Consider the following 26,700-nt stretch of genomic DNA (forward strand, 5'->3'; position numbering starts at 1 on the left):
TTTATTACCCGCGCTAGATTAGATTGACGCGCTAATCTTGTACCTCGGCAGAGGGGAAATAGTGCGAATGCCGCCTCCCTTCCGTGTTGCTCGAAGAGTTTCGGAAAAAAGTGGCTGTGACATACACGGACAGACAGACAGACATGACGAATCCATAAGGGTTCCGTTTTTTGCCATTTGGCTACGGAACCCTAAAAATTCCGTTTTTTAAAGTAAAAAATAACAATACTTCACACTGTAGTGTAGCGTTATTATTACACACACATCAGGGTTCCGTACCTCAAAAGGAAAAACGGAACCCTTACAGGATCACTCGTGCGTCTTTCTGTCTGTATGCCTGTAACAGCCTATTTTTTGTTATGTTAGGTATATAATTATGACATCTATGTATATATATATCAGTTTATAAAAATAAATAAATAAATTATGAATTGACATAGTCATAGACATAGAAAAATTTGATTAAACATCACATTAATAGTACATTTGAACATGAAATCTTATAAATTAAATAGCCGTGAATGCTGTGACCGTTTTACTCCAATGGCTACAGCAATGCATCCTCTATTAAGTCAGACAGGATTTTCTATGAAGCAAAAGCAAGACTCATAAATTATGAACATTGTCACAACAAAACTAGATATAGACCATCTATACCTACTTAGGTATAGATGGTCAAGCAAATCTTGTCAGTAGATAAAGGCGCGAAATTCAAATTTTCTATGAGACGATTTCCCTTCTCGCCTGCATTTTTCAAATTTGCCGCCTTTTTCTACTGACGAGATCTGCTTGACCAAGTATACTTACAGAACTGTATCTCCATTATTTACTTTTTTTTATTCAACGCAGAACATTTTAGGTCAGGAAATGAATGCTAAAAACGTTGTAGAGGGAAATGCTAGGAACACAATTTTTGACTCCGTAACTTTGTTTGGACTAGTTAGGAGGTGAACATATCAAAAGTCCCCGGCTGTAGCCCCGGTGCTGTGGGGTAGAGGGGGGTAAGAAGGTCGAATTTTTCGGTTTTTCATTGATATCTTGGAAACTTTGCGTCTTAGCGACATGACTACTAAGACAAACCGAAAGCTGATAAAATTAGTTACAAGTTTTATGCAGTCAAGTTTTTCGATATCTTGAATAGTTTTTGAGATACCCGCTCTTGAAAGTTTATTTAGGAATTTTTATTTTATCTTGATATCTACATCAGTGAAGCTGTTAGGCCATGTTTGGTATCATTTTCGTATAAATCGGGGGTGCTGAATTCATTTACGGTATCACATTGCCACTATTCCGAAGTAAAACCAAAATTTAAAAAAATATATTTTTTTAAATCCCTCTTCACGCTTAAGCCGCTGAACCAATTTCGTTGAAATTTGGTATAGAAATAGTTTCAGTCTCGACACAGGACATAGGATAGTTTTTATAACCAAAAGCATCTTTTGGGGGTGCGAAAAGTGGGGTGGAAGTTTGTATGGGGAGTCAATAACCGCTGAACCGGTTTAGATGAAATTTAGGATGGTATACATCTGTGTTTAGATGAAATTGATACCAAACATGACTTCAAACCTTACCTTAAGCAGTATTAACCTCAGGAATTCAGTTTCGTCGATGAAGTTGAATTCCCCCCATACTCCATTTCACAACTTTAAAGGATGATTATTGAGATAAATAGTATCTTATGTCCTGTCTTAGGACTCGAAATATCTGTATACCAAATTTCAATTAAATTGGTTGAGTGGTTTAAGCGTGAAGAGGACTTGAAAAAAAAAAGGTATTTCTTTAAAGTTTATATGTTTTTTCTTAGGAATGGTGTCAATGTGATACCAAAAATGAATTCAGCACCCCCGATTTATATGAAAATGATACCAAACACGGCCTAGCAGCTTCACTAATGTAGATATCAAGATAAAATTGAAAGCCCAAAATAAACTTTCAAGAGTGGGTATCTCAAAAACTATTCAAGATATCGAAAAACTTGACTGGATAAAACTTGTAACAAATTTTATCAGCTTTCGGTTTGTCTTAGTAGTCATGTCGCTAAGACGCAAAGTTTCCAAGATATCAATGAAAAACTGAAAAATTCGACCTTCTTACCCCCCTCTACCCCCCAGCACCGGGGCTACGGCCGGGGACTTTTGATATGTTCACCTCCTAACTAGTCCAAACAAAGTTACGGAGTCAAAAATTGTGTTCCTAGCATTTCCCTCTATACCTTCTTATTGCTTGGCCTATTTCTACGTCACCGCGCGTCATTTTGTTTTGGGTATGGGCACGCGGCGTAAAATGCAAGTACGTCACATCAAATATTTTTAAAGGCAAAAGTTTTTGAATTGAAAACTTCTTTAGCGGCGCTGAGCACTTTTTGAGGTGGGGAAAAATTGATAAACTCGATTCAGCGTAACGCGTAACGTAACGCTGACGTCATGTTTCACGGACAATGTTATTCACCAAATAACTTTAGTCATAACGTATCATAATCAGGTCAATTATTTAAAACTGGACTTTTATATCAAGCAATAAAGCTCAATGTTTTAATCTTGTACGGGCTGAAATACGAGGGAGGATCTCACAGTTACATTCTAACTTTATATCACTCAAATATAATTCAATAAAGCTACATGCTTCCAGAAAATGTTGACCTTCTTTGGCCATGTGGCCCGCCAAGACCCGTCCAGCTTTGAAAAGCTCGTTCTGGTTGGGTGCGTCGAAGGGAGAAGGAGTAGAGGCAGGGCTCCAACTCGGTGGTCTGATGCCATACGCGACGCTACGGGCGTCAAAATCCAGGGGTCAATACAGCTGGCCCAAGACAGGGGGGTTTGGAGAGCGGTGGTGAAGAACTGCACTCCTGATGGTCACGACCCTCAGCCTTGAGGAACCGACTAAGAAAAAGACATGAAATCGCTAATAAAAGTGAACTCTAGTACTGGTGAATAAAACTCAAAATATCATGACCAAATATATTTAGATGCGAGGTCTGCAAGGTAACTTTACAATTTCTATTCGAATTTGAAACAATTAACGCTACAAATTTAAACTCTCTGGCCAGCAATTTCGGAACTAAAGTTTTTCAATAGAAAGGGGGATGGGTCAATTATACATAGTGCTGCAGACATTTTGGACTAGTCATTGAGTTTTCACTTCTGTCGGCACTCCCGGAGTGCAACCCGTTGTTTTTTTTGTAAGGGTAGTTAATTTAAGTTTGCATTTGACTTTTTCAAATTATGTTATTGAATATTTTTTTACATACAAAGCGGTTTTATGCTGAATGTTGCGTTATTCTAACATGGGTATAAAATTTAACTCAACCAAACAATTGTAAACTTTGACATATAAAGGGTTATATATTTTTAGGGTTCCGTACCTCAAACGTAAAAAAAAACGGAACCCTTATAGGATCACTCATGCGTCTGTCTGTTGTCCGACCATGGACCTCCTCCCACCCCCCCTCCCTCTTTATCTCCGAAATTACTGGTACTAAAATTTAAAAAAAAATACACAAATTGATTAATGTACGGAACCCCTGGAACGCGAGTCCGACTCGCGCTTGACCGGTTCTTTTTAATAAATATGTATGCCTAAGACTGGACTACGGATATTTCGGAACCCTAAAAAATGATTAGGTACATTGATTACCTATTCGTGAAACATAAACATCCGCTTGTTTTTAAAATGTTATCTACAGTTTGACAGTTGCTATATATCTAGCAGTGATACTAAACTACCTACCTAGGTACTTATATACTTTACGAGTACAATTAGCTTACATAGGTAAGCTAATTGTACTTGGTATAGACCAACCTATATTATACCTATACCTCTATTTAAATGTGAAAGACCTCTACGAGTATTTCTATAAAGGGCAATAGGCATGTTGCAAGTAACAAAGAATCATGGAAATAATGGTTTCAAAGAAACATATGTTAACATGATTCTAAAAAATGGCCCAATCTCAGTATAAACTGAAGGATTATTAAGATATTCAATAAAATAAAAGTGCAAAATTCTCCAATCGGCCATTATTACTGAAACGCCAATCAGAAGCGTTCTAAACAGTGACGTCATCAATCCATAACATATTTCTTTATTATTATTTAGGTCAAGAAATGAATGCTCAAAAAACGTTGTAGAGGGAAATGCTAGGAACACAATTTTTGACTCCGTAACTTTGTTTGGACTAGTTAGGAGGTGAACATATCAAAAGTCCCCGGCTGTAGCCCCGCTGCTGGGGGGTAGAGGGGGGTAAGAAGGTCGAATTTTTCGGTTTTTCATTCATATCTTGGAAACTTTGCGTCTTAGCGACATGACTACTAAGACAAACCGAAAGCTGATAAAATTAGTTACAAGTCTTATCCTGTCAAGTTTTTCGATATCATGAATAGTTTTTGAGATACCCGCTCTTGAAAGTTTATTTAGGGATTTTAATTTTATCTTGATATCTACGTCAGTGAAGCTGTTAGGCCATGTTTGGTTTCATTTTCGTATAAATCGGGGGTGCTGAATTCATTTATGGTATCACATTGACACCATTCCGAAGTAAAACCAAAATTTAAAAATAAATATTTTTTTAAATCCCTCTTCACGCTTAAACCGCTGAACCAATTTCGTTGAAATTTGGTATAGAAATAGTTTAAATCTCGACACACGACATAGGATAGTTTTTATAACCAAAAGCATCTTTTGAGGGTGTGAAAAGTGGGGTGGAAGTTTGTATGGGGAGTCAATAACCGCTGAACCGGTTTAAATGAAATTTAGGACGGAATACATCTGTGATTTAGATGAAAGTGATACCAAACATGACTTCAAACCTTACCTTGAGCAGTATTAACCTCAGGAATTCAGTTTCGTCGACGAAGTTGAATTCCCCCCATACTCCATTTCACAACTTTAAAGGATGATTATTGAGATAAAAAGTATCTTATGTCCTGTCTTGGGACTCGAAATATTTGTATACCAAATTTCAATTAAATCGGTTGAGCGGTTTAAGCGTGAAGAGGAATTTAAAAAAAAAGGTATTTGTTTAAAGTTTATATGTTTTTTCTTAGGAATGGTGTCAATGTGATACCAAAACTGAATTCAGCACCCCCGATTTATACGAAAATGATACCAAACACGGTCTAGCAGCGTCACTAATGTAGATATCAAGATAAAATTGAAAGCCCTAAATAAACTTTCAAGAGCGGATATCTCAAAAACTATTCAAGATATCGAAAAACTTGACTGAATAAAACTTGTAACAAATTTTATCAGCTTTTGGTTTGTCTTAGTAGTCATGTCGCTAAGACGCAAAATTTCCAAGATATAAGTGAAAAACCGAAAAATGAGACCTTCTTTCCCCCCTCTACCCCCCAGCACCGGGGCTACGGCCGGGGACTTTTGATATGTTCACCTCCTAACTAGTCCAAACAAAGTTACGTAGTCAAAAATTGTGTTCCTAGCATTTCCCTCTATAACTTCTTATTGCTTGGCCTAATTATTTTTTCTTTATTTAGGATTACCAACAGATAATACATCTTACATGCTCTTAAATCTATATAACAATCATGACTGATGCTTATCTAATTATAGGTAACCACAACTCATATAAGTGTCTTGTATATGTGAACAATATTGAACATGCGATAAACTTATAGGTTATAGGTAAATGAATTAGGTAATAGGTACCAGTACATTACATTAACTAACATTAAGCCTCCTCCACACTAGTGCGCGAATCGCGGCACGCGATTCACGCGCATAGTCTGGAGGGGGCTTTACATATCTTGACAACTAGGGTGATGTTAAATTGTCGATAACAATTATTGACTATAATACGTACATACTTCTATACAAATATTTTCTATAAATATTTTATAAAGTATTATATATTTTTTTAGACCAACATAGACAACCTCATTGACCGAAATCTATACGTCCTCACCAAAGAGTTCGAAAGGTGCAAAAAAAATATTATTTCGCCACTAAACATTTATTACGTCCAAAAAATATTATTACACGATATAAAGTAGATATAGATGGTCAAGCAAATCTTGTCAGTAGAAAAAGGCGCGATATTCAAATTTTCTATGGGACGATATCCTTTCGCGCCTACATTTTTCAAATTTGCCGCCTTTTTCTACTGACAAGATCTGCTTGACGCAGTATATCTATTTGTTATTACTTAAATAAAATGCTAAATAATACGATATTTCAACAACAAACTTTTTTAATTATTTGGCTGAATGGAACTATCATTGCCATGTTGGCTGTCGTAACTAGAAAAAATGAAAAATTAAAAAGTAAACCGGCGCTCGGTGATTTTCACTCAATATTTACATGTATCTAAATAATTCATTTTAAACTGCAACCGTGTGAGAGTTTTTTGTGTAAAATGAGTTATTGTGATAAATTATTGTAATGTATTTATCATCCCTAATCGTAATATATGGTGCTGAATTAACAATATCATTCCGATTCAAGGGAAATTCGTAACTGTAAGTATGTAAACATTGTCAGAGTCATGGGTGTTTTCTATGTATTTAAGTATTTGTATATTATATATATCGTTGTCTGAGTACCCACAACACAAGCCTTCTTGAGCTTACTGTGGGACTTAGTCAATCTGTGTAGGAATGTCCTATAATATTTATTTAATATTTATTTATTGTCTACCACCCTACCACCAACTAAATTATGACGTCTCAAATGGCATGCGAGGCGTTTTCGCGCGAAGTTTAAACTAGCTATAATAAAATGCAATTATCTATGTTAAGTCTTACGAGTATAGCTGAAATATTGTGTTTTTCGGAACCAATACAGGTGTACCGACAATAATAAAAGGGATTTCAAAATTTGTCATCAGGCCTATTAAATAGATCACTCGCTAAAACACATTTCTTAAGGATTAATAGTTGTTTGTTTGCACTTTTGTAGTGCAAGCTTGATGTTGTTTGGCGCAACTGTTTGTATTATATTGGGAGCCGACCGAATGGTTTACGAAATACACGAGAATGAATCACGAGAACCGCACGTTCTACAAAATACGGACGGACAGACAGACAGACAGACATAACGAATCCATAAGGGTTCCGTTTTTTGCCATTTGGCTACGGAACCCTAAAAAAGACCTTTGAGTGATTTCCATAGTACGAGTAACCCTACATAAAATATAGATTCCATTGTATCGGCAATTAACACCACTTGTTACTAATGAATAAATATAGACACGACGAGTGACGACGTATATTTTATTGTAACGAGAGTACTTATTGTCATGCAATTACTTAGGTACTTGTATCTGGGTTTTTAACATGTGTGCGCAGACGACAAGCGGTACCGTCATTAGCATCTGAGTCTTAACCAGGCGAGTCAAGTTCATAACCCTCCGATAATACCTGCCTTTTGTGGGCCGACCTACTTCAATCATTATCATCATAACTATCATTATATTCATTATCATGCAAATTCATTTTACTTAAATATATATCGCATGTGGTTTCAGTTGTAGACACTTATCCATATACTTTAGGTAATCATAATTAAGGCTGTACGTAAAAAAACTGTGCTATTAAGTATATTTTGGTCTTAAGAAAGACAGAAAGAAAGAAAGAAAATACATTTATTTACGTCAAACCAAACCAGTTAATTATAAAAAGACATAAATCAGCTCAGTTATCTTATGGGCCAGATCTATTTTAGGATATAGAAAAAGTGCATTCACAGATTTTAAAGAAACTCCTACATCCAGATGCGAATTGAAACCGTGAAGTACATACGTGTGTATTAAAAATATTTTTAAGTTTATTGCCGAAGGGGATAGTAGGTAATAAATTAGCTTATTAGGGAATCAAATATTTATTTTTTTATAAAGGAATGTTATTACCTACTATGTAATAATTTGCTTCCAGATGTTACAAGGGTCATGGCGATAATGGACGCAAGGGGGCGGATACCACATCTATAGGCATGGCAGACTGCAGTATAGAGGTTAGTCATAAAATAACCAAGAGATATTGAGATAGGTCCGGAAAAAGGTTAAATCATTTATAGAGCAACGAAACCCCTCTAGGTATTCTGCCAGACTATCTTTAATACGTCCTTAATATCTGATCCGAGAGCCTTGCAGCTGTTCATCGGTGAAGGTCAGAAAAGAACAGAAATGCCTGCGTGGGTGCGTGGGGGTTTTAAAATTAATTTACGGTGCGCGGTGTGCAATGTACACGTATTAGCATAGGTATACGGCTCGATTCGGAAAATGAATTAGATTTCTACTAGACTTCAACAAGTTACGATGTGGATAATTTGAAGATATTTGTAAGATAGATGTGTCAAATTTGACGTTTCCGCGATTTTGAAGGTCCTCTTGAACGATTTCGACAAGTTATGACTTAATAAATATCCAAGTTACATCTAGTCGATATCTAATGTAGATCTAGTTGATCTCTATATCGTCTCAAGATCTTGTGATTATCTCGAAATCCGAATAGGCCTGATAGTCGTTATGGTTTTAAAATGTCGGAATCCACTTGAGAGATTACCTGCCGATGAAGGGCATTTGTTAACTTTTGTAAATTAAATTGTATTCTGCGGTCTTTCCGGACCGATACGACCTACAAACCTTCAAGAAAAGAGCTTACTCCCAACTTAAAGGCCGGCAACGCGCTTGCAACCCTTCTGGTGTTGCGGGTGTCCCTAGGCGGCGGTAATCGCTTACCACCAGGTGATCCGTCTGCTCGTTCGCCTATAATTCATTAAAAAAAATTAAACAGATTATTACCTGTGCAAAGTGAAATGCAATAACAACAAAAGATAGCTCGTACCTACTCGATATAGGCCCTTTTGGAATTCGGAGCCATGGTCACCCAGGTGTTTCTTATGTGTCTTATGTTTAATTTCCAAAAGATCGAGCACCTATTATTGTAATTTAACTCTATTCGTCAATCGGTAAAGATGTTATCTGTTTAGAATCTTATTGTTTTTATAATAATGAACTTTATTTCAATGTAAATTGTTTTTATTGCATTACACTTTGCAGAGGTTTGGTCTAACAAAAGATAACAATGCCATCTCAAGTGGATCCCAACATTTTACAACCATACGACTATAACGTAAGTATGGGCTTAATTAGGGTTGACATACGTCCGGATTTGACCCTTTGTCCGGATTGCGGCCGGACTTGGCAAGTGTCCGGATTTTTAGGAATGACCTTATAAAAAAAATGTTAACGTGATATATTTATTACAAAGTTTTCATGAATAAAAGGATATATATGTCGTAGTCAGATCGTATAATCCGCCGTATTACATTACGGCTAGCCGTTTTCAAAAACAGGGGCGTTTTGAAATGCGGCGGTTCGACGATTAGCCGGATTGTCACTGCGATACGTTCTTCAATAAGGCGGCCCACGTTTAGCCGCATCGTACATTGTAGAGTGACCAGTTCTTTCGGTTGCCTACGTAACCGGAGTTTGACAATGTTTGCAATTTAATTTATTTCTACCATGGTCCCACCGCACTACATGTGTTTCTTTTCCAAAACATTTCCTTCACAACTTAAATAGACGGAGCCCCGCAAGCGGGGCTCCTATTTCTGGGCGGTTTGCCCTTCGGGCATCTGAAGTTACCTAACGAACCTAACCTAATTACCTACCTACGCTTTTTTCCCCAAAGTGTAATGTTTTTACGGACGTCTCACTTAATCAATAGGTAGGTAGGTTAGGTTCGTTAGGTAGCTTCAGATGCCCGAAGGGCAAACCGCTCAGAAATAGGAGCCCCGCGAAGCGGGGCTCCGTCTAGTTAAGTTGCGAAGGAAATTTTTTTTTGAAAAGAAACAGTCCGACAAACTCCAGATTTGATGGACACCCCAGCGTTTGTCAGGCAGCGCCACGAGTGTTAAAAATGGGAACTAAAAACTGTCAAAGCGGCGGCTAATGACTCGCTGTATTACATTACGGCTAGCCGTGTTGAAGAACGTATGGCGCCGAATACATTCCGGCGGATTCTCATTCAGCCGCATTCAATACGGCTAATCGTTAAACCGCCGCATTTCAAAACGCCCCTGTTTTTGAAAACGGCTAGCCGTAATGTAATACGGCGGATTATACGATCCGACTGCGACATATATAATAATTAATAAGTAATCAACGAAAACAATAATATTTCTTTCAACGATACAGTACCTACACCGCTCAAGCTACGTCGTTCAAGCTACGCCAAATCTCTGTTACAAGAAATTTCCGGATTTTTATCAGGACATTTAATGCTTCCATATGGCAACCCTAGGGTTAATTGACTTTATAAATTGGATAGATAAGTATACCTATCTTTTTCCAGATCTACTTCCGCCAGCCCACTCCGTCTCTCTACTTATACCTAAAACTTGCCTTTTCTTTTATATTTACACATTTTTTGGCTTAGAGGATATTATAACCAACGGAGACGCCATGTCTATAATTTTCGGTACAAAATAGTCTGCCGTTTTTTGCGGGGGAGGGGCACATCAAATGTATACGTAACGTCAACATAGCCATGTCAAATAAACGTCAGTCCATACATGTGTTTGACATGTGGTTGACCATTGGCCGCCTTTTTTCGACAGAGGGGAACGCCTGTTAATGACCACTCCGTTGGTTATATTCTCTAAGTTTTTTGTTGTCCATATATTGCAGGTAGTATAGCCAGTATAGGTAATCCCACCAAAAACATTCTGTAAAAAACTAGCCAAGTCTCGATGGAGCTGCTTGTTTATCTCTAAAAAGTAATGAAATCTAGACAAAGTCGTGCCAAGTCTAAGGTTCCTTACTGCGATTTCTTTATTATTATAGTTAATGTTGTGTGACTTGGCCGTTGAAGGGTACACAAGGGTACAAAACCAGGTGCTCCGTGACACCATTGCACCAATCTGTCGCCAGAACCGCTACCCATTGACGATGGAAAATTGCCACTTGGAAAACGTTGATTCAATAACCAGTCAATTGTAGGCTTGATAAAGCTGCGTATTTCAATAATACTTATGTATGGGCGAGCCTGAAACAAACACTTCTTTTTGGTGCAATGGCAGATTGGTGCAATGGTGTCATGGAGCACCTGGTTTTGTACCCTTGTGTACCCTTCAACGGCCAAGTCACACAACATTAACTATAATAATAAAGAAATCGCAGTAAGGAACCTTAGACTTGGCACGACTTTGTCTAGATTTCATTACTTTTTAGAGATAAACAAGCAGCTCCATCGAGACTTGGCTAGTTTTTTACATGTAATGTTTTTGATGGGATCTCATCTCTTTTTGTAGGCAGTCCTTCTTTTCGGGTACTCATACCCATACTATGTATACACATATCATAACTAAACATATCTTCATTCATACTCACATCGTACATCGTAGAGTACCTTTACTTTACTTTACCTACTATTTGTAGGAACTGCAACAGTAACTTTGTAATATCATATATTTATATGGGATTACAAACTTACTTATGCAGTTCTTAGATCTTTAAAACGTGACTGATATTGCAATATTTTTAGGTTTTCCCTTTATGTGGCCATTAAACCCTAACTCTGTACCAAATTTCAGCTCTCTGAGTTTATGGGAAGTACTAGTTCTATTCTGATGATCATGAGTGAGTTTCATAAATGCGAAACTTTGCTTTCGCTTAACTTCGGAACTAAATGACCTACAGACTTGAAATTTTGGATTTTAAGTATGTGATTATAGCTTACTGGATGACCAAAATTTCTTCGTTCTGGTCTTATCCAGAGGTTCTCAAATAGGGGCCTGAAAATGCGGCGAAATGGTTCCAGTAAATATGGTACGGCAGTGTTTGCTTCGCGCTCGACTTGGCGGGGGCACTGCCGTGCCCCCCGATATATACTTACGAAACATGCTGGTACGGACAACTTTGACGTTGAAAATAGCCTGTCAATTATGACTTTTGATAATAATTTATCAGTTATGTTTTATAATTAATTTTACATATCAATATTATTTAAGCATCGCGATTACGAGTTTACGATATATAATTATGAAAAAACTATTAACAGTGTTTCAACGTCACTGGAACCAAATTTATTACATATTAGGTCTGTCCTCAGGTAGCTATTATAGATCCTTAAACGCGCCTAATAAACACTTTGTAGTAGCCTATTTCCTAATAGCAAGACAGTAGTAAAGTACCTATTAAAAGACATCCCCGTGTGCTCATACCAGATATGTAATAAGTACTAAACTTACCTAATTGTCTGACTGTCTAACCTTACTAGTCCCATGGAGCTAGTCTAGGACCTGACACCATGCTCCCATTTATTATTGCATTTTACTTAACTAAGTACTACGTATGCCTTGTAGGACCTTAATATATATCTATGTACCTACATAGATATGTGAAAGCAGAGCATTATTATTATTATTTTTTTATTATGAATGGGCTTACTCATGGCCACAGACTAGCCGAGGCGTAGACGTGGCCTACGATGGAGCGAGCTCGCCCAGAAGGTGCCTGTTCACTCTTGATTTGAAGGTTGCATTTACCTAGTGCCTGGGTACCTACCTAGCCACTAGGTAAATGGTCTCTATCATAGTCCATAAACCGCAGCAGTAATCTACTGCTTTAAGCGGATTAATGAAGAGCTTTTCAGTCTAGTACCTGCCGTTGTTAAGGCCATGAAGCTTGCCGAGTTAGTTATAGTTAAGTCAGAACCCCATAATGAAAAGTACGCGATTTCAGTTTGGTATACGAAGTCTTAATTCAACCATTACAGTTCACCAGTCGAAAATAATATTATTTTTCGCCTGCACATAAAGTACATAAACACTTAGGTGCCTATTACCTACTTACATACTTTCTACGCCGCCTATGAACCTTTAACGGTTTGTGTTACGTTTCGTAGAGTGGGGGTTAAAGCAGCGGGCACAATGTGGGCGCGAGTGTCGCGGGCGCTGCGGCGCGTGGCGCTCCTGCTGCCGCTGGCGTTGACGGCGCTGGGGCTGATGCTTTTGCCGCGACCCCCGCCCATCACACCTACTCGCCTGCACTCCGCTCCAGCTCAGTCGTCGCCGCTGCGCGAGGATACACATCTCCAGGTAAACATTTGCTGAATAAGGGCACGATGGAAGTGTCCGATTGAACAACATCTAAGCCGCCGATATTTTGGCCCTTACTCTTACCGTTAAAGTCAGTCTCGTTCATACTTAACTCACTGGCATATATTTTCGTAAAGCATAAAATAAATCTAGCTACCTAACTACTAGGTTCCTTACTTACATTCATTCTTGATCATTTCAGAACGCGTTGAATGACATCGCGGAAAGTGAGGAAAATGGCGCGGATATGGACGACGTCTCAGACGTGGCGCACCGGCTGTGGTTCATGAAGGGTGGCGAGCAGCGGCCGTGGCAGACCGACGCGCACAACACCAAGCTGTTCCCCGAGGATGCGCCGGGCGAAGACAGGCAAGTAGCGCAGCGCCGTGGTTCATATGGTCTTCATAGGGGGCGAGCGGCGTGACGACCGTGGTAGACCGACCCGCTCGACGTCTCTTACGTTGAAATGTAGGTACTTACCTATAACCTGAAAAGCATGCCAACCACATGGAGGGTAGGTACCACATAGGTACCTGCGTATTTGCATTTGGCTAATCGCCGATATGAAAACTAGTGAAGTCACTCAACAGTTTAAATTATTGTAATGTCTATTACTCCTAACTAACCTCTATTACTTACTTAATATTTTTAAGGGATTTTATTACTTACGACACGACAGTCACGACACTTATCTTACTGCAGAGAAGGATGAAAAAAGCTATTATGTACCTAATGTGATATCATCCTAAATTATCGATTAGGTACGACATAGCGCTACGACCGTAGATTAGCTGTGACTACTACATTATGTATTTTCGCTACATGTACCTACATACACCATTTTAATAATTAAACAGTTTTCTCATTAATTCGTTATCAGAGCCTAATGGCAAAAGGGAGTTTATCTACGTAATTAAATTGCGAGTAGACTGGTTTTGATTAGTAGGAATTCATGTATTCATAGGCACGAGAAGCAACCACAAACTCATTTATGTCAGTGCGAGAAGTAAAAGTATACACACTATACCTACCTACTTACTAGCAGTAAGTTAGTGCCTAGTTAAAGCACGATATCGGCAATAAGTTACTGTTGAACACTAGGAAAGGGTAGTTGTAAGCTAACCTATCTCTTTTATTGCAATCATGTACAACGTAGGTAAGTACTACAAACTAACATATTATTGAAAAACATGAATCCTGACAGGGTGTAGTAAGTTTATAAAAGTGTCAGCACAGCAAGTGAAGTCAGCGTTCAGAGCCATTTTTAACATTTAAGTATGGGTCGTTAACTCGTTACATGTGGTTCATGTAGGTAATCGATGCCGTTGCCGGTGTTCCTCAATTAATTAAGTTCTTTCCTTAAACCATGCCGGTTAACCTAATTCGCTTCTGCGGGGAAATATAATATTATTAGTCGACCTTTAGAGGCAGCTGTTAATACATATGTGTAACATCATCAACTGATTTCATAACAAATTTACTTGTTTAAGATTTCGCTCTCTTATCAGTAAGAATGAATTAATTATGTCGGAGTTTCCCAAACTTTTTACCAGGTGTATCTACCCGTAATAAGTTTTTCAAATTACTGCTACCACATAACGAAAAAAAATCTGGTTAGAGATACGTATCGCGAACCCCTATACGCTCACTGGCGAAACCCTGGAAGTTCGCGTACGTACCACACTTTGAGAACCTCTGACTTAAAATATCAATTAAAATCCCCTGTATAATCTTACCATAGGTACTTTAACCGCCTTTCATAAACGTCTTCTAAAGTTGACAAGCCGATAATAATTTTTATCGGCATGTTAACTTCAGTAAACGTTTATGAATAAGGGGGTTAGTGTTCAGTACCCATGGCTAAGTACTAAACACAGTGGTCCCTTTTAAGTCACGGCTCCCTTAATTTAAACCTCTACTTTTCAGGATGGTCGAACAGCTAATGTACACCCTACCAAAAGACGAGGAGGTGCCGATAAAGAAGATCTTGCTGGCGAACGGTCTGGGCGCTTGGGGCGTGTCGAGCGGCCGCACGGAGTTCCTGCGCAACAAGTGCCCGGTGGACCGCTGCACGCTGTCGGCCGACGCTCGCGACGCGGCCTCCGCTGACGCCATCCTCTTCAAGGATCATCACACGCCTTTTAACGTCAAACGCCCGCTTAACCAGGTGATCACTCATTCTTTTGTTTGTGATAGGTGGTACGTCACTTGGTGCTGGCAGGCGTGGCTCACTCCGCGATTTCGTCGCTTTGCTACAGGTAGCTAAAATTACATCCATTCGACCCCAATTTTAGGGTATGCCATAAGCCGCGCGTGGCGCTGTCGCCACCTAGCGGCCATATCTGTGCTGATCGTGACAGACGCGTTTTGTTAGAGAGTCTGTCTTCTGTACCTAGTACTATTATTTATTCTGTGGTGCTGGGTACAAAAATATGTTGTTTTGGACATGGGTTTTCATATACCTACCGATAACAATGGGGTCAACAGCTTGAAAAATTTGAAGCAAAAGCTGCTAAACGGCGTCGCATGTCCCACGTCAGATCTAATTACTTAAGAACACATTGAACAACCGATGTGTGATGCATTTTAAAGTACTTTCATTACTAAAGAGGCTGAGACAGTTAGGACCGCCGGTGAAATAACTAGTTATACTTACTTACCTATATAATAGACTGAGACAAAGCGGGCATAGGTGGGTATGTAATATTCTAAAAAATATGCGCGAAAAAGAATAACGTTGTACGAAATATAAAAATTAGGTATTAGGTACTTCTCGATTCACCACGCCCTAAACTAGAAACTTCAATGATTCCTTATATGTTCGGGAAAATGTGTACCTATTGACCTTAGAGTGATGTATGTATCAATTTACCTCGTGTTACTTGTCAGATCTGGATCCTGTACTACCTGGAGTGCCCGTACCACACGGCGTCGCTGCGGCCGGGCTCCACGGGCGTGTTCAACTGGACGGCCACGTACCGCCGCGACTCGGACATCGTCACGCCCTACGAGCGCTGGGTCTACCACGATCCGCGCATCACCGAGAACAAGATGGAGAGGAACTATGCCGCTAATAAGACTAAAAAGGTAAACTGGAACGCACTGCCCCCAGACCACAGAAGAAATAATATTACTACCGTACAGAAAGGACACTTCCTACAAACCCGAAGTTTGACATGTTTGACAGCGATTCAGGGTTGAATCATGCTATCCCTTTCTAATATATGGGACTATGCCTTTCGGCAATTTAGGGTTGTCAAAATTCAAGTGATTATATATAGCTACTATTAGCTACCTATCTTATCTGTGGTCGTGCACGCAAAAGGAAGTCAAGTGGTGCTAACCCTAATAATTACTCGGACTCCGAGTCGAGCCTCGGAGCAATGCTGAGCCGAACGGAGCCGAGTTCGACCGAAGTCAGGAGTGTCTCCCCACTGCTCAGACATTGAGGAATACTGGGAGTCTGTATTCAAATAATTCCCTTAAACGAGGGGGTAATTCATTTCTAAAGATATCATTTGAATAATGTTTATTTATGGAAATGTAGGCCGATACATTATTCCTACGCTTAGTTACAAGTATGATGATGCTAATGACAATTTATTCCAACCGCTCTCTAAGACTTTTTGTATTATTCTTGGAAATGTCCTGTAGCTTGCATTAACTAATCATAAAACATTAGAGAATCTACATCAGTGGTAATGTTTATGTTTAATACACACTTGAGTATGAGTAGTGCATTAAATTTAACCCGGTATTAAATGCTTACCTAAAAAACAATAGGAATCTTAAATCGTCATAAAAATGATGATCTGACGATTCTGACGAGATATGTAACATTTTAATGGCTCCTGAAATTTCACGATTTGTAGGAAAACTACTGTTTCTGGGTATTATAGTTACCCACGGCAGATAGCAAACACATAAGGGTAAGATAAAAACTTTAGTTATCTACCACGTCAGCACGTTATTGTTGAATGCCTTGTCTTTTTGTCGTTGCTCAAAAATGTCGACCAAAGGAAAGTCCGCCTGCCCGCTTAGGTGTAGTCCGTATTTACTTAAGGTTTCGCCGAATTTAACAATTTACATTTACCTACAACTGTAACTCTTGAACGATAAACTGTAAGATAGGGAAATAAATTCAGGTCATAAGTAGTTATACCTATTTTACCATAGCATAGCGAATCCTTATCGCTTGTCGCGAGCACTTATTCGCCCGGCAAGCGATTGCTGTGCCATCGAAACTACTATAGCGACAGCGATTATGCATATGGTAACGACATCAATAATTGCCTAGGAACACTTTATTGCTTAGATAGTCTATTGAATTAAAATTGGGTTTATTTTATCAATAGATACGAGTAGAGTGTAAAGATACTTACTCTTCAAAGCACGATCTTTTGTCTTTTATTATTTAGGTGCGCATGGTTTTAAAATCTAGGTACTTAGCGATTGCAGGAGTCGGCAAAACTCCAAACTAACTTTTGCATCTCTTTCGATAAGTTGTTAAAGAAAAATAATAACCGCTAGAAGTATCCCGGCAGCTTAAATAGTACAGTCATTATTATCCAAAAAACCGACCCTTCCCGTGAATAATTAGTTCTTGGATTTTTTTTTCGTAGGTCCCTCGGGGGGGTCACTGGGAGTGTAAATTCAAAAAGTAGGCTTAATCAGGCTCCTGCGTATATTCGAAAAATGGTTTTTTTTTCCAAAAAAAACGGTTTTTCTTCAATAACTCGGCCATTTTTGATTTTACAGTAAAACCGTAAGGACAAAAATTGTAGGAAATTTGATTCTCTACAAGTTAGTCCAGTCATTATATCCAAAAAACCGACCCTTCCCGTGAATAATCAGTTCTTGGATTTTTTTTCGTACGTCCCTCGGGGGAATCACTGGGAGTGTAAATTCAAAAAGTAGACTGAATCAAGGTCCTGTGTATATTCGAAAAACGGTTTTTCTTGAATAACTCGGTAATTTTTGAATTTACCGTAAAACCGTGAGGACAAAAATTGTTCAGAATTTGATTCTCTACAACTTTGTTTCCCTTCATTTATGCCGTAAAGCGTGGAACATAGGAGATAATGATAATATTTTGAATTTGTCGCGTTTTTCAGGTTTAATTTCTAAAATATCGATTTTGGGGGAAAGAAGGTGGGAACCAAAATTGTTCAGAATTTGATTCTCTACAAGTTTAGTCCTTTTCATTTATGTCGTAAAGTTGAAAATAAACGAGATGTTGAAAATATTTTGAATTTGTCGCTTTTTTCAAATTTTATTTCCAAACTATCGATCCTAGAAGAAAAATTGTGAGGACCAAACTTGTAGAGAAACAAATTTTCTAAAATTTTTGTCCTCACGGTTTTACTGTAAAATCAAAAATGACCGAGATATTCAAGAAAAACCGTTTTTGGAATATACACAGGACCCTGATTCAGTCTACTTTTTGAATTTACACTCCCAGTGATTCCCCCGAGGGACGTACGAAAAAAAAATCCAAGAACTGATTATTCACGGGAGGGGTCGGTTTTTTGGATATAATGACTGGACTAGCTTGTAGAGAATCAAATTTCCTACAATTTTGTCCTTACAGTTTAACTGTAAAATCAAAAATGGCCCAGTTATTGAAGAAAAACCGTTTTTTTGGAAAAAAAACCATTTTTTGAATATACGCAGGAGCCTGATTAAGCCTACTTTTTGAATTTACACTCCCAGTGCCCCCCCCGAGGGACCTACGAAAAAAAATCCAAGAACTAATTATTCACGGGTCAAAATCTATAATGACTGTACTAAAATGATAGTTGTATGTGCGATCTGGTCCCAGGTTGCGTGGTTCGTGTCGAACTGCCACGCGCGCAACCGTCGGCTGCAGTACGCGCGGCTGCTGGCCAAGCACATCGCCGTGGACATCTACGGCGCGTGCGGCTCGCAACACTGCCCGCGCGCCGACCCCTACTGCCTCGAGATGCTGGACCGAGACTACAAGTTCTACCTCGCCTTCGAGAACTCCAACTGCCGCGATTACATCACTGAAAAGTTATTTGTCAATGGATTGCAGTAAGTTTCGTGTTGTGTTAGCATTAATGGTAACAACATGAACTGACCGTCTATGTATGTTCGGTTTGCGTTGCGTTGTAGATTAGATTGTTTAATCTATTAAATATACATATGACAATCTACCTCTATATGATAGAGGACTTACAAGGAGACTAGGATCGGCCAACAAATTAATAAATCTAGGTACACGAGTAAGTTATTGCGTTACGCTTTGGACGCCAAAACTTACAATGTTAAATTGTACATTTTCATAGATATTTAATTTTATTTACTAACCTAATGAATTTTTTGTAGGCATTAACCCTTTAGTCCGTAGCGGCAACATACTTGCCATCATACTTAAAACAAAAATGCATCTCTACTATAAGAATTACGGTTCCAAATCGAATGACTAGAAAGGAATGTCAAATGGTTAAAAAGGGTAACTCACCGTATACACGTGTATCTCAGTTTATAACATAGGGGCCGATTTTTGAATTCCGATCGCTCGATTTCGACATTCGAAAATCGGTGGAAAACGGTGAAATGCTAATTTTTGAAATACGAGCGATAGAAATTGGGAATCAAATGGTATTGACCACTCGTTTTCAATTCTATTAGTAGAATTTAAATGCCTAATAGGAGATATTATTGTACGAAATATACGAAATCGAGCGGTCGAAATTCAAAAATCGGGCCCATGTTTACTTTTGCTTGTCAGGCACGACGTGTTGCCGATTGTGATGGGCGCCCGGCCGGCGGAGTACGCGGCCGCAGCGCCGCACAACTCGTACGTGCACGTCGAAGAGTTCGCCTCGCCGCAGGAACTCGCTGCCTATCTCGACAGACTTGACAAAGATGATGCCCTCTATAACTCCTACTTCAAGTGGAAGGTGAGTCATAGCCGATTGCCGGGGTTACCGTGGAAAACTCGCGGCAAAACACAGATAGCCAAAATTTTTTGCCTATTATGCCCATAAAATATACCTATTAACATGCGAACCCACATGTATGGATTTCTAATTATTTCCAATAGGTTTCGTGTTAGTTTTAGTACCAAATATATACCTATACTGTGAGTGAGTCTATTTGTTTCAAGTAGACTTTGCACATCTTACTTATTGAGATTACATTGTATGACAGTGCTGTATCCATCTATTATGTGGTAACTCTGACTGTTAAAAGTTGACGTTTGACAATTCACTTACAAAATCCTTTTTAACAGTTTTGTCCGCAGCTACCTCGAATTTGCCTGCGCAGTTTGGAAACCCTACCATAATGTTCATAGTGATAGAGTGGAGCGAGTACCTACAAAAGAAGTTTGTTAGAACCCTCGATTTTAGAACTGGTCATACTCACCTTAACTATAATGAATCTCTGACACATCATAAACTCCAAACTCTTGCTAGTCGACGAGACTGTGTAGACTCTGTCCTACTTTTCAAAATATTGAATAATGTGTTAGATGTCCCCTCACTACTACATCAAATACATTTGAGAGTTCCTCATAGACGTCAGCGCCAATGTCAGAAGAAAAAAATGTTTTCCATTCCCTATAGTAGAACATGCTATGTAAAAAATGTATTTATGAGACGTGTTTGTAAACTTTTTAACGAAAATGAAAAACTTTATAGTTTAGATTTGTTTAACTGTTCCATAAATTCACTAAAACGTGCTTTTCGGTAATTAATTAAGTATGTAATTTTTCATTACTTATGTCTCTTTCCGGTAATTTAATCAATACCCATTAATTTCACTCCGACTCTCGTGAGTATACCTATATGTTCAAACTAATCTAGTACCTTATGTTTATGTTACTTTATTTTACAGACTGCAATTTTTATATATAATAAGGAAACTCCAGGTCTTAATTTAAGAAATATTTTTGTAAACCTATTTGTAAACGACTGTTTGTTTCTTCTTAAATAAATAAATAAATAAATTCAGTGACCACAAATCATATGGCCAAGTGCCATTGGTTTCGGTTTTCACAGTAGGATGCACGTTTGTGGCACAAGCATATTCAGTAGGTACAAAAATGCTTGTGCCGCATATTGGTGGAATCCCGCCTTTGGAGGCCATTTCGAACGTACACTGACATCAGAATGATGTAATTTAGTTATCGTGCGTTTCACTCGCGCCAATACATGTACGGAATACGAGCGAAATGCCATCGTTTCGAATCGGCCCGTTAGACTTTACCTCTCTATCACAATCCGTTTGCTCTAAAGGGGCCCACTGATTAACAGTACGCCGGCCTCAACATCGGCCTGTCAATTAGAACAAAATTTTGACAGTTCCGAACAACTGACAGGCCGATACCGTCTGGCGGACTGTTATTCTAATCAGTGGGCCCCCTACCCCGGCTACACACGTAACGATAAATCGTAGCGATAAAACTGTGCAGTCCGAACTGCGCAGTTTTATCGACCGTGTGTATGACAAATCGTTGTCGATTATCGTAACGATTTGTCATAAATACGGCAGATAAAAATGCGCAGTTCGGACTGCACAGTTTTATCGCTACGATTTATCGTTACGTATGTAGCCGCCATTAATTGACGGGCGTCGATCACGTTGCAGGGCACGGGCGAGTTCATCAACACGTTCTTCTTCTGCCGCGTGTGCGCCATGCTGCACGCGAGCGAGCGGCGGCAGCGCGTGGCGCAGCGCGGCGACGTGCAGGCGTGGTGGCGCGACGGCGCCTGCACGCGCGGCGAGTGGCGCGCCGCCGCCGTCGCCGCCGCCGCCGCCGCCGCCGAGTACTCCGACACCCAGGACAAGGGCTAGACCGCCACCCGGCTTTAGGGCGACTATGTTTCGAGAGGCGTGCGATTGTTTGCGATGGACCGGTGGCCGTTAAACATCGGGTTGCCGGAGAAGACGCTCCGATGTCTGTGCTCGAGCGCTTTATCTACATTCGTACGAAGAGAGAGTTCCGGCGGTATTTCGGAATGTTAATATACTGTTCTGTGATATGGTGGCAGATTTCCGCGCCCCTGGCTCTCTTTGTACGCACATTGAAAAGTCGCTCGTATGAAAATTCAAGGGTAACGCGCATGTTAAGCCCCCTCCAGACTATGTGCGTGAATCGCGGCGCGATGTCGCGGAGCGAACATATCGCGAAGTTGACGTATGACTCCACACCAAAGAATATAATACTCACTAGGAGGCTCCACACTCGCACACTTCATGGCGATTTCGCAGTTTGGTTTGCGGCAATATGGCGGAAAAGCATCAGCTGATCGAGTTTAACTGTTAGTTATCTATGGCATCATACGTGATTTAGCTGATTTTCCATTTTGTTTTATTGTAAAACCGTAAAATATAGCTGCTTAATATCATATAATTCATATTTATCTTGCCACAGAGGAGCCAAAATATTGTGTAATGTGGAGTCTTGCAAGTTCGCGCTTCGCGTCTCCTTTGACGCGGGCCGAAATACCGACAAAAAACGGAGAACAAGGCGCGAAGGCGTGAACAATCTGCGAAATCGACGCCACACTTGCGTTCGCGGCTTCGCCCGCGATTCACGCGCATAGTCTGGAGAGGGCTTTAGGTTTGGATCGATTCAAACGTCTATCCGCAGGCCTCGCTTTGTGCGATGTATTTGGTTAGTTTTTCACCAGATTAGCCAATTAAGTTTTGCTGGTATTAATGTTACTAGGGCGCGGATGCAGGCATCAAGTTATAGTATGCATCGCTTACTAATATCATAAACAAATATATTTGTGCTCACACGTCCATTACTAGTAATAGTTATGCTAAGTTACATATGTATGACCTCACTGTTACTCATAAATAAGTGTGTAGACCATATGAGCTAGACACGCAAATGTCATAACATAATTGGTCACGCAACAAATTGGCGCCCACTCTGGGGCCAAAGTCAGATTTTTCTAACGACACAGACAATAAATAAACAAAATATTAACAGTGAAAATAAACGTGTTAATCTCACTTCACAATATATCCAACGATAGCCTGTCCATATAACACAAAACTAAATTACCGCAATAAGTGCAATACAATATTGCACAAATTACCGTTAATGATTTTTACTTGTTTATTGAGTTTATTATTTATTTGTACTTAAATATTATTATTATACTATTGTTATATTTTTGTAGTATAAGTTTACCTACCATATTCTATGGTGAAGCTACTGAAATAGCACAAAGTACCTAAGAAATAGAAAATTACAACAGCACAATATAATATGCACTCTAGCGACATAAATTGAGTCGCAATTAGTTTCACTTCTTTAAGAAGGTTTTTTCCTTTAAGCGTTTATATTTTTAATAAATTGTGCAAGTTACCTACTGTTTTATTTTATAATACCTACATAAGATTTGTAGCGATTGAGGTATGATATATATATATATATTTGTACAGTGAGCTGCGAAATTGCATGCAGAAATTGTGAATTCATCGATAAAGTCGCCATGCACTTTTACGGCTGATGGTACAGTCACCTGTAATAATACCTAATTATGTTACACAACGAAGACCGCAAAAATATCTGACTCGATCTTATTTGTAGAGCCATAGAGCGGGTCACGTATTTTTGCGGCCATCGAAGAGTAACATTTTATTGCAGTGACTGTACCTAGGTACCTAAAATTGGTTTGTACTGAAATACCTATACGAATTATCGTTACGAGCTTCATTTGGAGACAGACAATTTAAGACTTAGTAAATGCTAGGGTAGGAAATAACTAGAAACATAAGGTAAGTACCTACTTAGTGTACTACCTAGGTACCTAAATATGCCCCGAAATGATCCTCTATAGTTTTATAATTTACTAAATTGTCTTAAGTTGCCCTCAAAACTGTATTGTTTTAGCCTATTATTATAATATATTCAACTTGTACCTAGCACAAATACGAATATGTTAAATTACCGTACGTATATGACGTTATTTTTTGTGTAAAAGCAATCAAACTTTGTTGTTAGCGTCAGGCCAACAAGTTTGAAGCAAATTCAATAGTACAGACTGTGCAAGTGTTATTTTAATCGTCAATCTATGAAATTATGTTGTTAACCCTTTAGTCCGTAGCGGCAACATACTTGCCATCATAATTAAAACAAAAACGCATTTCTACTACAAGAATTACGGTTCGAAATCGAATGACTACAAAGGAATGTCAAATGGTTAAAATAACATTTGCACAGTATGTGCTATCAAAATCGCTGCAGAGTTAGTTACCTTGATCTAAGTATTTTAACGGACTAAAATGTACATAATATACTACTTATGTTATTTCTCTAAAGTTGCGTTATATTTGGTATTAAGGTTTGGTTTTGTGGCCGAGCAAAAATGCCGGGATAACGCCAGGAAGAAGGTTTGGTTTTGTATTAAGTAGAACATTTTCATAGCATGTAAGAGTCTAGAAAAAAAATATTTATATTATTTATCAGGGTATTATTTACCTACTTAATTATAATTTATTACGATGACAAGGTACCTACTTAAATTATCATTTATCTATTTCATGTTCCAAATGTGCAAATGCATTTACGCGATTGACTCTTATTAGGTATTATACTTACTACTTACTGTTATTTTATGCTAAACTATTATTTTTATATACCTAAGTAAAGTTAGTTGCTGATTTCTATGATCATTGGCATTTAATGTACAATTCTACATTCCAACTATGTCTGACAATTGATGATGATGATATTGATGATGCTCTCCTGACCGATTTCGGCCACAGCGACTGTGTGCTCTGGAGTAAGCAATTTTTAACTTGTGTTATTAGAGTGTAGCTGATCCATTGTCTGGTGCACCCTTAGGTGGCTACTGCTATATACTTCTGACAATTACTGCTTTCAGAAGTATTCAATATTACAATCTGTTAATATTTTACTTGATTATCCTAGAAAACAAATATACTAAATCCTTGATTTTGATATCATTAAGTATATGTTATGTAGTTTTGTCAGTTTGGCTCTTAATGTTTCTACTTGTGTCTGATATTTCATATGTAGTCAGTAAGTATTACTACACAACTTCCTCATACACATCACATAAAAGTGCTTGTGTTACAATATAATTAAGTATGATAGATGTGCCTGCCATTTAAATAAAATGTATAAGCCAAAGATATAACTATGTATGAAGAACTATTGTTATGTTGACTTAGAGTAAGCATCTAAGGTATGAATCTAGTAAGAGATGCATTGATGTGCCTAGTATGTTTACCAAAAAAAGTCTATGCATTTATCACTTCAATCTGTATCAAAACAATGTATTTTCATTAAAACTGGCAACAACCCCACTTATTAATTCACAAGATATGCACATGTGCCACTTATAGTTGCAGTTTGTGACCTTCATGACACATCAACATTATTTTGTATTACAGAAATATACTTACGAGTAAGTATATAATATAGGTACATACAAATAATAACTTTAAGTGTACCTACCTATTTATTGTTATAGTTATGTAAGTAGAAGAAATCTAGTTTTGTCAATGTAAAAGATAACACTGAGGTGATGCTTTATTAAAAACTTCTATTGGATAAATGCTCAGTTATCACAAAGCACTACCTTACAAACATATATAAATGTACTACTATTTATTTGTCCTACAAGTAAGCCAGAAATGCATAAGCATATTGAAAGTTGCAATTAGCCTATTACAGAAAATGTTAGAATATTGAAAACAAAAATTCATATTTATTTATAGTATTTTAATGACATAACTGTATCTAACATTTAGTCTATTAACCACTGTTGCGAGCAAGGAGTGCAATATTGACTGGTCAATTTTGCTTTATTTTAAATTATTTAAATTAAATCTTATTAATCAAAAAAAGACACCAACATGAAATACATTATTTACAAATTGTTACATAATATTTAAAATAAATATCAATGGTTAGAAAGTAAAAACCACTAAGTAGTGACTTTGTTACAAAATCATATGCAAACAAAAATGTGCTTATGCAGTACAATATACTGCTGATTGACTCCATTGTATCTAGCAACCACCAACCTATTCATAGTGAATAAAATAATTCAAATGAATGCTCTGTTTTACTAACTCCCCCCAAATTTGGATTACTTAAACAGATTTAAGAAATTCTTTATATCTATGAACAATACCAAAGTCTGTCATATTTTGATGTATTTGGTACTGTGTCCCAGCACATTCAACAACATACCTTAATGTGTTCTGGAATATTTCTCGTGCCTTATGCATATTTTGCGGCACTAATATCCCAAACCATTTAAGTGGATTAATTGTATCTTCGGCTTTATTCTCTACAACCTGAAATTGTTTGTCTTCTGTAGATTGAACAAGTACAGAAGCAGAAAACTCTGGACTACTTTCAGTAGGAAGTCTAGTAGTGCTGACTGAGGTTTGGCCCATTATGTATCTTGATTTAGCAAGATGTATGCTGCCTTCATGAATTCTGGACTCAACATTAATTACATTCTGCATTTTTTCTTCCATCAGGTGTAGTTGCTTTAAAGCAAGTTTGTCAAGTAGACCTGATATTGTTTCTAAACTGAGTGAGTTCCCTTCTGAAAAAGAAGTTTATACATATTATAGATAGGTAGTTATACTTTGTACTCCATTATCATTTATAGAAGAGGT

At 38.3% G+C, this 26,700-nt stretch overlaps 1 protein-coding gene across 1 annotated transcript in view; it reads left to right on the forward strand.

The window, feature by feature from the left end:
• LOC134667296 (glycoprotein 3-alpha-L-fucosyltransferase A) overlaps positions 1-26,126 on the forward strand; it is a 44,746-nt gene extending 18,620 nt beyond the window's left edge. The window contains exons 2-9 of the mRNA XM_063524642.1: positions 7,884-7,962; positions 12,861-13,053; positions 13,256-13,422; positions 14,980-15,220; positions 15,943-16,140; positions 18,875-19,107; positions 19,808-19,979; positions 21,670-26,126. Coding sequence (XP_063380712.1) covers positions 12,886-13,053; positions 13,256-13,422; positions 14,980-15,220; positions 15,943-16,140; positions 18,875-19,107; positions 19,808-19,979; positions 21,670-21,876 — 1,386 coding nt within the window. The 5' untranslated portion in view covers positions 7,884-7,962; positions 12,861-12,885 and the 3' untranslated portion in view covers positions 21,877-26,126. The remainder of the gene's footprint in view (positions 1-7,883; positions 7,963-12,860; positions 13,054-13,255; positions 13,423-14,979; positions 15,221-15,942; positions 16,141-18,874; positions 19,108-19,807; positions 19,980-21,669) is intronic.
• Positions 26,127-26,700: the final 574 nt, after the last annotated feature.

Source organism: Cydia fagiglandana, chromosome 1 (assembly GCF_963556715.1).
Source record: "Cydia fagiglandana chromosome 1, ilCydFagi1.1, whole genome shotgun sequence".
In the NCBI taxonomy this organism is placed as follows: Eukaryota; Metazoa; Arthropoda; class Insecta; order Lepidoptera; family Tortricidae; genus Cydia; species Cydia fagiglandana.